Genomic DNA, 17252 nt, shown 5'->3' with positions numbered 1-17252 from the left:
AGGGGCGGGGGAATCCTTATCCTTATACTAGTAAGCATTTCAAATGAGTTTCAGAAAGTTCCTTATGCCATCTGCAGCTCTAACACAAAAATAATAACTGTCTACAATATGCTACGTGCTATTTAGGATTGGTTAGTAAGATTATTCACAGATTCTGGAACTGATTTTTTTATTTTTATTTTTTGAGGAAGAAGCTGTGAAAATGATGTATCCTTACTAGTTCCATTTTTTTATTCAAATGTCTGTGTCATAAGGTTTGCTACAAGCCAATGTCACCCTGTTTGGTATATGCTTTCTGCTTGAGTACTAACCTTTGAATAGAGTAAGGAAGATCCTAATTAGTACACAGATCTTGAATAGAAATGACATGTAGGTACTTCACCACACCATTTGACATTTCCTCTGAAATTCCACAATCCTGATATATTCTTTCATCCTTTCAAGTAGAATATAGAATTTTATGCCCAAATCAAGAGTTTCTGCCTGCCCAAGTATCTGGCTAACTAGAAGGAAAATTGAACATTTAATGAAAAAATGATCTAAGGTGTGGATATAAGGTTTAGAGATGGCATGTCAATTCCTAACTATTAAGTAGAGTAACTCCTCATCCTGAATCTTTATTATCAGTGTTTGTACACAACTGTAAGTCTTCCACTTTCAAATACTACCTTTGAGACTAGTTCTTGAAGAAAAGCATATTAAGCGATTCCAATATGAAGGACACAAATACAAAATACTTGAGATATTAGCAGCTACCACAAAACAATCAATGATCTGGATTTTTTTTTTTACAAAGGTTAATGCTGCTCTTAACATTTAAAACCATCTGAATGTTTATAAAAAGGCACTTCTAATGTATAATGGAAAGCAAAATAGTCCTTCCTGATTTAGCAATCTGATATCTAATTTTGTAGACTGCAAGTATGCCACTTAACAAATGTTAAAATAAAATATGTTGTAAATTAAGATTTCATAGTATAATTATACATGTAAATAAATACTTAATACTACAATTTAGGAATGGCGTTTGCATTATAGATATTTGATGGCTTTTATATGATTTGTAACATGCTGTGCTCCTTCATTCCATCACTTTTTCAACAGTAAAAAAAAAAAAGTATATTTGAAGAAGAAAAAAATAAGAAGGCAGTAAAATAGAAATACACCTAAACTCTAAGAAATTCTGTGAGGAGAGAGAGTTTTATCTTTGATTACTGAACACTGAATAATATAGGACCCAACACATTTAAGAAAAGCCCAATGATGAAATATCAGCTGAGAGATACATCCCGTAGATTGAAAAACCTTTATAATTTTGTATCTGAGAAATGAAATTTGAGGATATTATCAGATAATTTTGTTTTCTTTTCCCCCCCTCTGTCATCCAAAGCAAAGTAATTGTGCAACCACTATATTAACTCAGATGTGCTTTTCATTTTCAATCTCTAAATCACTATGCATTCTTGGTGGCTTTTAGTAAGTTCATCAACATCAGTAACAGATTTGGCAGTAACAATTTAGAAAATAGGACAAATACATATGGGTTTAAGCATGAGGGAGATAAATAAGCAAAATAATGAGAATGCATACCACGGTTATATTCATCGCCATCGTCTAACCAAACACACAGAATGAAAATACGAATCCCCAGAACGTGACACTAGAGCACAATGCCAAGATACAATCACTGTTAAGTCTGAGCATGACAAAGAAACAGATGGTCATGACCTCTTCTGCAGGGAGGGAAAAAAAAAAAAGAATAATGATACAAGACACGTAATAGCTGAAATCGTTCATGACTACTGAGATACTTTTGGAAGAAAAATAAAATGAAGAAGCTGCTACGGTAATGAAATTTAAAAAACAAAAACAAAACAAAACATGTCTATGTTTGCCAGCCACATTGCAGAATTGAACAGTCACCTGTCGTTTTCCGCTTAACACAGGAGAGTTGAGTTGGTCTAGTATATTTGATAGCAGGTTTTAAAATGAATTTCCTGGAAGGAGAGTGGGCCTGAACTTCTGTTTTTTTAGCAAGTTCAGCCTTCTTATAAACTGCTATGAATAAGAAAACACAAAAAGCATACCATCAGGAGAAAATAAACACTTGGAACAAAACCGAACAAAATTTCATTAAATAGTTACCACTGTTAGAAGTTTCTTCTATAAAAAGAGTAATAACGAATTACTTCACAAACATTTTTAAAGAAGTGATTGTTAAATGAACCTTTTTTCCTTCTCACTTCATCTCTGGAGACTGTGCTAGGTTCCTTTTTAGCTATTTTTCTTTCAGGAGTGGAAATTCTGCCTCTCCCGGTTTTAAAAGGCTTTTCTTTTCTATGTTTCTCGAGAGATGGTCTCCGAGCTTCCTTTTCAGCTTTCTCCTCTTTAGGAATAGTTTCTAACTGTTCTGTCATGATGCTCCTATCATCATCTGCGAATCAAAGCAAATCATGACAACAAGAACAACAAGAAGAACATTAGTAACAAATGTACAGAATCCTTCATCTATTGAACAAAATGCAAAATAAAGAGACAAAGGGGCGTTTTTAAATGTTTAAAATGAAAAAAAAATCCATTAGGTTATGGGATTTTCTTTGGGAGCAGAAAATTTAAAAAAAAGCACACCTTGAGTGTCCACCCAGAGGCTGTCAGCATCCATGATGGAGTCATCAATGGTGGTCTCGTCTTTGTAATCATCATAGGTTTCTGTCTTGTATTCTGAGAGCCCAGCCACTTCTCTCTCAGGGGAAGCCGGAGCCTTGGGGGCGCCGTCCTTGGGTTCTGCCTGGGCTTCCGCTGCCTCTTCTACTTCCAGCTCTTCCTCGGCATGAGGGGATGGCCTCCTCTCCACCTCTGGCTGCTCCAGGGCTGCAAAACGCACGCTGTGGGAACCGGACTCCCCCTCATCAGTTGTGGTCTGCACTACAGTGATGAAGTCATCCTCAATGGTCACCACAGACTCGATCACTCCTTTGTGTTCGCCTGGGCAGGTCTCCACAATTTCCTCCCTGACACCCGGGACACCCAGGTCAGTAATCTGAAGGGTGTCTGAGCGAAAAAGCAGTTTATCATATTCTCCCCGCGCTTCGATCTCTTCTTCCTCCTTTTGAGCTTCTGCTGGTTCAGCCTCGACGGCTTCAAGCAACGGCTCTGTAACATCAGAGGGTGTGATGGAGATACCTGGGGTCTCTTTGCCTTCTTCTTTGGGTGGCTGAATAGATTCCAACTGGACATCCGCTCTCTCGTCCTGGGCTAACTCGGCCTCTGAAACAGCAGGTGCACAAGGAACTTCCACGGACAATTTGATGGCAATGTCGTCTTGAATTAGAGAAGATTCTGGGGAAGTTTCCTTCTTGCCCTCCTCAGGCTTCAAGGACTCCATGGTCAGGCTTTCATGCTCGCCACTGGACTCGTAGGACTCTTCTTTGTCCACAGCCTCCTGGTGTACCAAGTCAGGCTTGGCCACCTTCTCCTTGACTTCTGTCTCACCGACTTTGGTGCCTTCTCTCACGTGGCCTGACTCAACGCCCATAAACACATCTGCCTCCTGAGGTGTCCCAGACAAGAGAGTGAGGTCTTGTGTAGCCTCGAATTTAGGCTCTGTTGACTTTCCAGCATCTACGTTTAGCCCTGAGGCCATCTGTCCAAACTCACTGATTTTAACATCTAAGTGACCCTGCTCAGCTTTCTTTGCGGCAAAATTCAGTTCTGATCCAGCTTTTTTGGATTGTTCTGCTTCAGCCACCTCTGGCACTGAGCTGAGACCTTTCTCTGCTTTCTCGGCCATGGCAGGTGATGCATCTTTTGACACTGTCAGTTCTTTGGCCAAAGCATGCTCGTAGGTTATTCCTAATCCAAATGTTTCAACTTTGTCACCAGCCTCTTCGGATTCCCGGGCATGTTCTTTTGAATCAGTATGTTCTTCACTCTTTTCTAGTACAGTGTCCAACTTATCATTTGCTTTCCTCTCCTGATCAAACTCCCTACTCAGTCCTGATTGTGGAGATACTTCTTTCTCAGCACTGAACTCATCTCTGACTCTTCCAGCAGCTGCCAATTTTACTTCAACCAATGAAAGGTCTGTGGCCAAATCTCTTCGTACTTTATCATCAGTGCCTTCATAAAAGGAGCCACTCTCTCCTGATAAATTCTCACTGTCTTGAACTGGTGATGGGAGTGGGACCGTGTATTTATTGAACACACAGTAGCCCATGTCTTCGAGCTGACTGTCCGTTTTAACAATGACGTGGTTTTCATCGGTGACAGGGGGCAAGCCAGTACGATTCTCCTCAATGACATTCCCTGATGGGACTGATTTCCTCCTGCCAACCTCAGTGTCTGCACTCACAGAAGCTAGTCTTGATCTTGTGCCTGCCAGATCTAGCATTTCAGGCAGGTCAGGGGCCATGACAGTACCGTTTTTGTAATAATCTTGGGCTAGGAATGGCGATTCACACGCTGTCTCGACTTGAATATTTCCCTCTCTGATAGCTTTTTCTTCCTGTACCTGTTCTTCTTCCTCTTTGCTTTCTATTGGGAAGCAAGGGGCCTTCTCCAGTGCTGGGGTAGTGGCTGGGAGGTAATCGTCCCCTTCGTCCATACTTCCACTGGTGTTGGTTAGAATATCAGAAGCCAGAGGAGAAAGATCATGCCCCCGACTAAAGTTAAACCCAAGGGCTATGGAATCCAGGCAAGACATGGGCAAATTGATGGACATGCTTCTTTGTTCTATTGCAGACCTACCACCAAGTCCTAAACTCCTGCTTAATGTCAAATCATCCTTATTCTTACTATGGAGATCTCTTTTCTCCCCGTACACTTTTGGATCAATAGTGAACATTCTTTCTTGAGGAGAACTGGGCTCTTCAGGTAAATCAGGTGGATAACTCTTTGCAAGAGTGCTATACCCTGCTTCTTGTGCTGGAGCACTGGGCTGGGATTCTTTACCTGCCGGAAGTCCCTTGTCACCATGTTTATGCAGGGGAGATACAGTATCAAAAGGCTCTTGGGCACTTTCTCTTGTGTCACTCAGTTCATAGTAATCACTTCCTGGCTGGAAGCTTTTTGTCACTTCTTCTTTCAAGGCAGATGTTTCAAAGTACTTGGACATTCCTGACTTATCTTCATAAAATGGCATGTCAAGCTCAGCTAATGTTGCAGCCCCAACTCCTTCAACTTTATTACCTTGGTCAGCAACCTTTTCTTCAAACAGATCCTCGATAGCATTCTTCTCACTTAGCACAGCTGGTTCTTTCTCCAGTGCTTTGGAGGTCATGGCTGAACTTGTAACTGCTTGCTCCAAACTCACAGGGAATGACTCCTGTTTTAATGTATTTGTGGTAGGCTGTTGGTCTTTCTGTTCTTCTTTTGAGAAAGTATGCTCTGTGGAGGGCTGAATTACACTTGTTTCTTTGTCTGTCGGTTTGGGGGGCTCGCTCTCTTTCAGCATGGTTTCTTTGTCAGGAATGGTTGTCTTTTCCTCAAGCTTTAGCTGAGATTCCTTTTCAGTAACTGAAGATTCCTGACCACTAAGGGTGGACGTCTCTTTTTTCTGCACACTTTCTTGCTTTATTGCTCCTTTTTCTTCTTCCAAAACTTTCTCTGGGACACATTCTTCTACATCCAGAATGTGGGCATCTTTGGGTGAGGGAACTGCCTCTGAGGCTGGTACTTCTGCCATTTTGTAAGGTTTATCCTTATGGGGCTCTTCAACTTTAGAAGTGTCTTTGGCAGTTACTGGGCCACTGGTTTCTTCCAGAGATTTTTTGTCATCTGACTGTAATAGGGCAGGGGCAAAAGGTGATGCTTCTTCAACTATTTCATTCTTCATAACATCTGAAGGGAGAGTGAAACTTCCACTGTGAAAAGGACTCGGCATGGGAGAATCAAATTGTTTCCCTTCCCATTTTGGGATATCTTCAAATACATCTGTTTTCCTCATGGGTGTTAGAGGGCCAGGAGATATTGGAGCAACTAAACCCCACTCATCCTTTTTTGTTTCCACTGGCATTTCGATGAACCAGTCCTTTTGTTCTTTTGGAACTGGGGTTTCTGGAGGAAGGTCAATACCAGGGACCACTAGGCTTGGTTCTGCCTTCTGTTTCGAGTCTTCCAGGCCGGCACCAAGAGTGTGCCCAAATAGAGTGAGAGGCACTCTTCCTTCTTCTGGGCGTTGTCTGTCCTTTTTATCTGGGGACATTTCAGTTGTCTCAGGCTGAGAAACTAAGGCAGCATGTTTAAGATCTTCACCAGGCTTACTTTGATTCTCTAACTCTTTTTCTTTCTTGTCTAATGGCTCAGGTAAAGAGGCAGTCAATTCCTGTTGATCACGGAACTCCATCTTCGAGGCTGTAAGTAAACCTGAAGCAATTGGGTTGATTTTTTTAAAAAAAAACAATAGGCAAGTGCTTTCAGGCAGTAAGCATAAAATTATATTTTGAAATGACAAATGAGTGGCAGGGTAAAAGGAAAAACTATGGAACATGCACACATGCTACCCATTTAAGAATCAATATGAAAATGTCAGGATTGAGATATATTTGTGGTGTTGCTAAAATGAGCTCTCATTGTGAATCAATGCATACAGAAATTGTAAGAGAGTATATTTTGACTATTCTTTTGTCCTTTGTTTAGTCTCTCCTAAACAATATGTCATAAGTAGTGTAGTAGAAAAAGATTACATTCCTTCTTCAGATAAAAATTGTGAATTAAATAATGCTGATATGTAGCTAATATTAGGGTGCAAAACTCAATATGGAAAAGGACTAAATATGGAAAAGGACTGATTTCTACTGAACTTATTGTTTTCTCATTTAAAAGTAAATTGGTAGGCCATGGGCAGAGGTCAATTCATTTATAATAAAAGTTTATGATTTCAATTATCTTGATCAACAAATTTTGGGGGTATTAAACAATTACTGAAATAATTTTTTAAAATTCATTAAGATCAAATTTCAGGAATGTTAATATTTGTTATTGACTTTATATGATATGGCCTAAGAATTGACTAGTCAATTTCTATCATGGATTCAAAACTCTTAACAAATATTACTTAGTCTTTATGATAAATATAAGAAAATCTGAATTATAATGTTAGTACTGGAAAGTCATATGAGTAATAAAATTTTAAAGAGTGTCAACTATATAATATCTTTCTCTCCTTGGTCATCACCTAATTCCTCATTCCCTGGAACACAATCAACTGGAAGCATCCACCAGTATTGCTTTTAAAGATGCTCCACAGGAATAAATGACTTTTTTTTAACTTGTTCACCAATCAAGAAGGCTTCAGAGTTTCACTTGTGTTTTAAGGTTAAAGGTACTTCACTGTGGCCAATAGGGCCAAATATATTTATCTGGAAAATATTTGGGGGGAAATAATAAAATCCAGTCATCTCTTGAAGAGCAAGTGTATGGATCATCATTACCTTATATACTTGTGTGTCCTGTTGTAATAGAAAAAAATAGTTTATGAACTTCTAATAAAGATCAGATGAATGAAAACTCAAGAGATATGGGGATGACCAAAGGGTTGGCTGCCATGGAAAGGAAATGATATGAGAAGCATCAGCAGGAGCTTTTAAGGAAACCAAACCAGTCCTCATTGAAGCATAAAAAATAGAGCATATTGCGGTTGCAAACAAAAATGAATCTATCACTTAAGCCTCTGTGTGCGAAAATTCAACTCTGCGACTTGAAACAAAAGCATATGAATTGCTGTCCCAAAAATAAACAAATAAAAATACACATGTATTAGCAATGTGACTGGCAAACATTTGAGATGAGAGGGGGCGGAGGGACAAAAAGCTCACACAGCGTCATCAGCCTGGCTGCAAAGCGTATTGTATCAAGGCAACGTAAAACCAGGAATCAGCTGCAGCGGCGGAAAACCAAGCTGCCACTGGGCACCTGCGCAAGCCACACCCTCCGCTCGGCAAGCCTGTCAGTGGTTTTGGGTTCATGAGAAGACTCAGAAATGGAATAGCACTGGAAAGGCATCAGGTTGGTCAGCTGCTGGAGAGATCATTTGCCACAAGACACATGCAAATCCTGAGAAAGACACACCTTCCCTGGCAGAGGAAGGGGTTTTTACTTCTGGAGACACCTCCGTGACCTCTTTTATACTTTTCTCCTGCGGGGCCCCTGCTGGGGCACTCTCTTCAGGAACTATATGGGTCTCCAGACTAGATGCCACTTGGCCCTCACGGAGGCCCTTGGGTTGGCCTGAGACCTGGGCAGCCCCACACTCTTTCCCAGGAAGAGTGTCAGGTTTCTCTTCCTCAGCCACTGGACCCTCTAGCGTTTCTTCTTCTTGGGGATGAAAAAGATGTTGACATCATGACCACAGAACAATGCACACAACAACAGAAATATTATTCAAGGCACACTGTCAGCTCAGGAGAATTTCTTTTACCATTTGGATGAGCACTTTAATATTCTAATGCAATGTAGACTAATTACTGCTTGGAAAACTTAGGTAGAATCTGCTAATAATGATGCCTTTTAAAGTCTCATTAAAAGGTTATCTTAAAATTTGAGAGCTGAAATGGTTTTATTGCTCTATTACCACTTAGTGGAAATGGCAGTGAGCTGCACACATGTGAGAAGCTTGTTGGCAGGAAGAGATGGTGCTACCAGATAACAGATGGTTGTGAAAAGATAGATGCATTGATGTACTGAAAAAAAACAAAACACTTTACACTCGTTAGACATGTGCTGTTTTCTCCAATGCAAGAAGTCCCTACATATGAATCTCTGATTACTTTATTTAAAACATGCAAACTTTGCTAAAGAACTCTGGGAATTAAAAAAAAGCCTTGGTCTCAAAATAAGATCCAATCAATTACCTTTACAGCTTTATCATGAAGTCCACAAAAACCATTTAAAATATAATTTATTTAATAGTATTTCAATGGTGAAAGACTGCCTAACTCAATTTATTTTACCTTCACTACCTTATATGATATTAGAGAATATAAAAACTTTAAAAGAATAAGTAAAGTATTTTGAAAAACAAGGATCAGGGACAAGTTCAACCTATTAAGAAAAGTCTGCCTCTGGGACACAACTGTTTTCATAATACTAAACCTGAAATGTTCATAATGTGGTTCACGCATAGTTCCCTTTGACACTGAATAGGAAAGAAAATGTACATGTTAACTATAAAGTTTTATTTCTGCAATTCACAACCACCAAGGAAATAACTGAGTGGCCAACCAAACTGCCAAAATATCCCCCAAAAGGTGTGTATCACATGCAAAAATGTTAATATTTAAAATATAAAAACAAACTTATGAAGGGCATGAGTTATTGTGCTTCAAATGGCAGTAAAATAAATCTGATTTTACCACTTAAGAAATTAGAGGAAATATATATAAGCTGTTTTGTAGTTTGCTGATAAAAAATTCTTATAAAAATTCCTCTGAAACAATTATACATTGTTTAAATGGCCCTGTGAGAAAGACATAGATAGCTGAGTTTTCTTTTTGAGAAATATTAAAACCCTTGGAGTTGGGGGGAGGAGAGAACTACTTCATCTATTACTCACATTTAGCACGCAGACACTTTCATTTTCATAATTTAGCTATGGGAGTAACATTTAAAATTCAGACTCTAATTTACTAAGGCAGTTTTATAATGCCTTAAAATTAGAGATTTTAATTACAGCTAAAAGACTTTTAATATGGCTGCTAATGTCACCTTATCGAATGAAGCCTAATCAAGTTAATTTACATGTTTTCCAAATCCATGTAAGTTTTTAGCCTTCCATTTTATGATTTTGTATAAATCATGTTTGTTTTCCACTCCACATGTTCCTTATTCAAAAATCCACATATTTTCTTAATTGTCTTAATTTACACTATTAGAAGAACTTAGTTTCAATCAGTAGAGGTTATAGTTCTCCATCAGAGTGTCTGAATCATTGGTGCTTTTTGTTTTGGAAGAAGTTTATTATCAGGAACATAGTCAGTGAGCTTATCCCCACTGCCTTGGAAGTATTTAACCTCCCATTAACTATTGTCCCATCCTATATAATAAAAGGCTAATATGCAAATTGACTGAACGGCAGAACTGGCCGCTATGACATGCACTGACCACCAGGGGGCAGATGCTCAACACAGAAGCTGCCTCCTGGTGGTCAGTGCACTCCCACAGGGGGAGCGCCGCTCATCCAGAAGCCGGGCTCACGGTTGGCAAGCACAGCGGGGAATGGGCCTAAGCCATCAGTCGGACATTCCCTGAGGGCTCCTGGACTGCGAGAGGGCACAGGCTGGGCTGAGGGACCGCCCCCTAAGTGCACAAATTTTGTGCACTGGGCCTCTAGTATAATATATACTCTTTACTTAAGCAAGGTATTTTTGCCTATTTGAAAATAATCTCTTCACCTAAACAAAAATATTTTAGCTCTAATTACTTTTTCTTTACAAAACTACTTAGTTAGAATGAGACACAATGCAGCCCACTGCTCATAGCATAGCCAATTATAAACTAGGGTCTCCCATCTTCATTGGGCTGGAATGACAAAGGCTGTGGATCTTTTCCTTCACTTTAGTTCTACTGATGTGATCTACTGATGTGAGATTTAGTCACCTGGAAGAGCCTCTGTAGTTTCTGCAGTTAATTAAATGATGTGGAGAAATACATCTATTCCGTAACAATTATTCTGCCTTAAACAGAAACTATCATATTAACATGGCACTAAAAAAGATGGCTATTTATAACTGGTCTGTGTATCCAAGGAAGGAAAATTATATTCAGGGTCATCTTCTCTTGTTTGGATATGATAATATTTTCTTCCCTGATGGATTTATTTGCAAGGAGCAGAAGGGAGTCATATTTTACTTAAACCTTTTTGAATTCCTCCCTTTCTGCCCCCCACTTTCTTGGCTTCCTTTATAGAAGTAACAATACAGAAAAAGGAAGTTCTCACATGCCTCAAGTAAGGTTTCTGTTATATAAATTATCGAAGCCTTTGGATGGCTATAAGCTATATAGGGACTTCACTTTCATATGGAAAAAACAGGCTCCTATCCCTCCCACCCCATATATAAAGGCACACTTAACATAATGCATGTCGTCAAAGCCGTGGGCTGGGGAGGAGGAGCAAAAGGGGACCATGCTTGGTTCCTTTCTCCTGGCCTAAGTGGGCCTCTGCACTCTGCGCTGGGCCACTGGGGAGCACACTAGAGGTAGTCCCCTGTGAGCTGAACAAAGGATGCTCATAGCACTCCTCATCGGAATTGGAAGGGCCATCATCAGGCACAGACACCGAGATGGAGGGGACTAGGAGTCTACGCCTCTTCCCGCTGGTGGCAGGTTCGTGGCTGGGGAACCTGTGTAGAGGACCCACTTGATCCTCAGCCCCTTCATCTACAAACAGACACACAGGAAGAAACTGCAGGGAGAACTGGGCAAGACAGACACAAGATCAGACAGACAAACAACACCTGCACAAGGACACACAGGGCCACAGAAGCAGCACAGCGGAGAAGGACAGGCCAGACCAAGGAGATGGGATGGGAGACAGTGAATGTTTCATGCTTCAGGAGCCACTGAATTGAAACCATCCCATAAATAATCTTGTAATTGACCTAATGAATCAAATGCACTGACACCCCTGCTGCATAATAGACCTTATCTATACATGCCCCTCAAACAAGTCAGAATAACCATGGAAACACTGGCATAGAGACAAAGCATTGCAAAACAAATGCATCCTTTGGAAGATATTCTTTCAAGTAGATTAATTTCTCTTGTTTATATCAATTTATTTATCAGAAAAAAAGAAGGTAGTTAAGATCTCTTTGATGATGGGGGCAAATAGTCCTGTTTGAAGCACAACCTTAATTATCTGGGATGCTCACATAGTTAGCATTTTGGTTAAATTTAATTTTTAGTTACCGATTTTAACCAGAAAATAATGTTTAATTTCAATCTTTTTAAAAATATATATTTTATTGATTTTTTACCAAGAGGAAGGGAGAGGGATAGAGAGCTAGAAACATCGATGAGAGAGAAACATCGATCAGCTGCCTCCTGCACACCTCCCACCGGGGATGTGCCTGCAACCAAGGTACATGCCCTTGACCGGAATCAAACCCGGGACCCTTCAGTCCGCAGGCCAACGCTCCATCCACTGAGCCAATCTTGTTAATAAAAATCTACAATGCATTATTTTTCTTCCCTGCCTTGCTAAGAAAAATGCAGTCAGCAGGGCTCCCTCTTTGGGTGCTAAGTCCTAGAGGCATCCTTTTGAACATCTAATCTGCATGTCAGTGAAAGTTTAGGGTTTTAAGAAAGCCCCTAGTATTCTAAACTTGTTTTCGTGCTTTATTTCTCTTCTGAAAGCTCAACAGAGATACAATTAGCTGAGACTTTCTACAGGGAGGACGTCAGATTCATCAAGACTTTATTCCATGCAGTTTCATTTGTACTACTGGCTCTTGGCTGTTTTCCTATTTCAACCTTCTCATTACATACTTCTCACTTAAATGCTAAAGGAATTGCTCTCATCTCTGTCCTTTCCTGTGTCTTGGCTTCTAAAGATGCATTATTTAACTATATTTCCTTAGATATACAGGGGTAGATTAGTCGGCTTCACATGTGGATTCATGTATATTTTAATGAGCTTCAAGGATGATGACAATGAACAATACTTGGCTTCGGATGTGTAGACACTGCATCTCAGACCTGTGTGTCAGATTACCAAATTTGCTAATCACTACTTATTGACTTACAGAGAGAATAATTTTACAAATTTCATAATCCTTAACAATAAGAACTGTATAGTTTCTATTCCTAAATTTAAGCATGCAGAATTAGAGCATTAATTTGAAAATGTACTGTCTTTTTAAGGCAGTAACTTATTTTCAGCAACCAGGGGCTGGCATCTGGAAATAAGTCTGAAATCATCAGGATACTAAAATAACGTTTCAGGGAGAGAATACTTCTAATCTTTTTGAACACATTATTTACTGACTGCCCTGTGGAAGTTGTTTCTGGATGGGTGCTCAGACCTTTCTCATCCATGATGCTTATTCTATCATGGGATAGCAGAAGCCTAAAGTTACATCTGATATTCTTAGTTTAACTCGGCACGATTTCTCAGCCGAGCAAATAACTGGCTCTAACTTGGTCTACAACACTGGATGAATCATGAGGCCTGGGCTTGTCATGTGTCCCACCCATTCACATTTCCTCCAGGGACTCTCCGAGGCTGTAAACTACCCAGGTACCCTAGTTACCTCTAAAACTTCCAATATGTCCAACACATTGTAAGAACAATCAACAAATGAAAATGTCATATTCACCTCTCTGCTGTTCAACATTTATTTCCTGGGGAGCAGAGCAGACTGCAGTATAAAACTAAAGAATTTAAAGCTGAGTTCTGGTAGTAGAAGACGCTACTCCTTGGATTGGGTTAAGCCTTTTGAAGATTTTGACCTCCTTTTTCTTGTTGCTGTTGCTCTTTTTGAAAGGGAACATGTGAAAACAGCCCAGTCTTACTTTAGATCTCTAACATTTCAGAGAAACAGTATTTTCTTTCTGAAAACTTTGACTCTAGTCAGAGAACAACAAAAGCAGCAACAACTGTAAGGGCTGCCGTGGAAAAGTAGCTTCACTGTCGTGTTTGTCTGGACCCGAGCCAGGCAACTTCATAAAGAATGCCTGGCCAAGTCCAGTCCTCTCCTGGTACTATGAGCTGTCTGTACTCCAAGTTTCTGTTTAGGACCCATGAGCCTGATGTCCATCTACTTTACAAGTCCCAGAGGTGTGTCAGGGATGTGATGCTTAGAGGACCATGACCAGCAAACAGTGCACGTGGTTCCAATGATAGTGATAGAAGACAATAGATCCTCATTTGCTATGGAATTGTGTGTGGCAGGTGCTCTTGGTTCATACCTAATGGAGGTGGGATACATAATAATTATAAATAAACAAATTATTTATTTGAGAGTAATTTGGAAAAAAAGGGGAAATTAGTCCAATAGTTTATAACAAAAATTTTAAAAAAACACCTCTGATTGGAAGATCAAGTTGTTTTCGTAGTCCCACACTAAGAACCTAGATGAGAAACAGCGTTAGGGATGCAATGGAGCTGTGGCTGCAGGGAATGAGATTTGGATTTGAATTCTGGATAAGCCATCCACTGGCCTTGACATCCTGGGCAAGAAGTGCGAGTGAATACTATCTCTCCCTGTAGGTTGCTAGGAGGAGTAAATGAGAGGATATCTGAGAAAGTGCCAAGCACAGTGCTGGATTCCATACACGTCAGCATCTATCAATGCACTTAGGCAGATGGTCACGGACCTCTGCTGGTTACTTTCATCTGACATCAAAGGTAGACTTGAGAGATTTATGAAAGAGTAAACTCACTTCATAACAGTTAATTTTGCTGTTTAAGGTCAGAACTGAATGCCTTCTTTTATTATAAGTATACATGCTTTTGGGGACACTTTCCTTGCCACAAAAGATTGCATTTCATTTTAATACTGTGATATTTGAAAGAACAGGGTAGCCTTATGAACCTTGTGTTACATGGCTCTTATTCAGAATGCTAAACTTCTATTGGTTTCAGTGGAGGAATCCATTTTTCTTAATTTGCTTTCATATAATCTATTTTTTAAGGAAAGCATTTGAAAATTTATATTGGGTTAAATAAGGTTTGCCATGTTAAACCCAAACTTAGTATGTCACCTCCCTTGGGAATAAATGAGTAGTCACTTTTTTATAAGAGACTGAGTCTCACGGGGTCTCTGTGACTCAGTAGTTCTAGTCTGTTTTGGCATCACATTTTCTGCCCCACAGCCAATGGCTGCAGGCGGCTGGCCCCAAGTGCACTGTTCTCTGTCACTTCTAAGCCCTTCCCATTCTGCAAGCTTTTGACTGAGGACTCCTCCATTTGCCAACTGGGTTTGCTGCCCCAGAATGATATGGAGGGAAATTTTTCAGATTAGCAATTATAATATTGCCACATCATTGACATAGGAAAAAAACACCCTAGACTTCTGGAGCAAACCGAAGAGGTCAAAAAGATTCCTGGTTCTGTTTTCTGATGATTCCATTATTCTTGCATGGGCTTCCAAATCCCAAATAACAACCATTATGGTTAGGCCAAATTTGAAAACATCCTACCTAGTTTAGTATTCATTTTACTATACCTGCGTTTACTTTCTAAGTGTGGCTGTTGTTTAATTTTTTTTCATCAAAATCCCTTTAAATGTTTCCCAGAATAAGCACATATTCTGAAAAATTTTAATTATTAATATTACATTGATTATAATAAATAAATATTCATAAATGACAGTAACGAACATATTGTTATTTTTAGTGGAAGCTTTTATGGTCCCGCTTTGGTAAAGAAGAGCATTTAAAATTTTTGATAATTAATAAAAAGCATATTTTCCAAAATTATTGAACTCAATTTAATCCAGTTCTTGCATTTGAAAAAGGGATTGGGCTGTGGCAGTCACTGTGCCCTTAGATTACAGTTGTTTTGAGGGTGCGTCAAAAAGGATAAAAAAACTCTAGGAAAAAACCTCACTTGTTCCATTTCCACTGGACTTGCTATGAGCAATACATTAACTGAATTTTGGCTGGGTCTTTACAAAACCAATTGGTTTGACAAATTGAAGAGTTGAATCCTATCTTGTGGCTTGTCACTAATTTATTTTCTGATAAAAAAAACTTTATAAAGTTTTTAGACATACTTTAAGAGTGGTTAAAAAGAAAAGAGAGGCCCTAACCGGTTTGGCTCAGTGGATAGAGCATTGGCCTGCGGACTCAAGGGTCCCAGGTTCATTCCAGTCAAGGGCATGTACCTTGGTTGTGGGCACATCTCTGGTGGGGGGTGTGCAGGAGGCAGCTGATTGATGTTTCTCTCTCATCGATGTTTCTAGCTCTCTCTCCCTCTCCCTTCCTCTCTGTAAAAAATCAATAGAATATGTGGTTTTTTTTAAAAAGATAGGGGATGGTTTAATTGTCCAGACCATGTATCTTTCACATATTTAAAGTAAGAATACTACTTGGTCTTTTAAATTAATTAGGTAAAACTTGTAAAATGCATACTTTAAAAATATAACTCAAAAATGGTTATCCTCTTAAAAGCAAATCATTAGTACTCCGTATAGCTCAATATTTTTTAAAAATTTTTAATAAGAATATAAGTTTGAAAATGTTCAGAATAAAATATCTTTGAATTGCTTTCAATAGAAAGTGTTAAGTTGACATTTTCTTAGAATATATTGAAACAGCCTGGGGAAAGTACTGAAATATAAGGGAGGGTTATACTCTGGATAGCGACACCTAAGTTACTTAAATGTAAATGCGATTCTACATTTTATTTATGTTTTCATTATATTCATTATAAACCCTTCCCCCCGAAAGGCAGACTGGGTAAATCCCCAGATGGATGGCGACCCTAGGGCCCTTTCTGCTCCAACCCCCATATAAGAGTAAGAAGAGTAATTATGTGACCTCCAGCGGACTTGGAGTCATAGCCCTATCTGGGTTAAGAGGATTCTCTGACACCTGAAAGGTTGTGAGTAGGGGGCTCAGAAACATTTTCAGTTACCTGAGTGAAGTACTATCATCACTGTATTCACAGTGAAATCCAGGCCCCTCAACCCAGTTGGCTGCTGCTTACCCTCAAATTCTTCATTACTCTTCCTGCTTTTCACTCACCATGAGCCATGAAACTCCTTCAGTTCCTAGAACACTTCATGCTCTTGCCCACCTAAATGCCCTTGCATATCCTGGTCTCTCTGCCCCAAATGCCCCTTCCCTCCACCTTTGCTTGACCAACACTTATTCAAGCTTCTAGGCTCCGCTTCTTAACTGTCCCTTACCATACAATAAAATAAGATTCCTCTTATTCCAATGTAAAAGTCCCTGTTCTTTTCCTTCCTAGTGCTAATCCAATTCAAAATTATGTATAAGCTTATTTATTGGATTTCTGTTCTTGCCACCAGACAGTGTGCACCTTACAAATGGGGATCCTATCTGTTCTGTTCACTAATGTACACCCAGAATTTGAAGAGAACTGCATACATTGTAGGGTCTCCATAAATATCTGCTGAATGAATGGATGAACATAAGGCAAAAAGAATCGTTCAAATCTATGAATTAAAAGATCAAATCACATTTTCAGAGAATTAACTAATAATCAGTGGCTTTTATGAAACTAATTATATGTAGTACTGATCATAATCCCCAATTTTCTTGTATTTATTAAAATAATTTAGTTTGTT

At 39.4% G+C, this 17252-nt stretch overlaps 1 protein-coding gene across 6 annotated transcripts in view; it reads right to left on the bottom strand.

Annotated features, from left to right (window-relative positions):
* The window catches only part of MAP2 (microtubule associated protein 2), a 227656-nt gene that overhangs the window by 24712 nt on the left and 185692 nt on the right, over positions 1-17252 (bottom strand). Inside the window, exons 8-11 of one of the 6 annotated variants that reach the window (XM_079782259.1) lie at positions 8068-8313; positions 2629-6363; positions 2228-2434; positions 1924-2058 (exon numbers count right to left, since the gene is read on the bottom strand). The exons of the other annotated variants lie outside the window; for them this stretch is intronic. Of the exons in view, the coding sequence (XP_079638385.1) occupies positions 1924-2058; positions 2228-2434; positions 2629-6363; positions 8068-8313 (4323 nt within the window). The remainder of the gene's footprint in view (positions 1-1923; positions 2059-2227; positions 2435-2628; positions 6364-8067; positions 8314-17252) is intronic. 6 annotated transcript variants of the gene reach the window in all.

The sequence above is a fragment of the Cnephaeus nilssonii genome, assembly GCF_951640355.1.
Source record: "Cnephaeus nilssonii genome assembly, chromosome: 10".
Classification (NCBI taxonomy): Eukaryota; Metazoa; Chordata; class Mammalia; order Chiroptera; family Vespertilionidae; genus Cnephaeus; species Cnephaeus nilssonii.
This window is presented reverse-complemented; position numbering and strand designations above follow the sequence as displayed.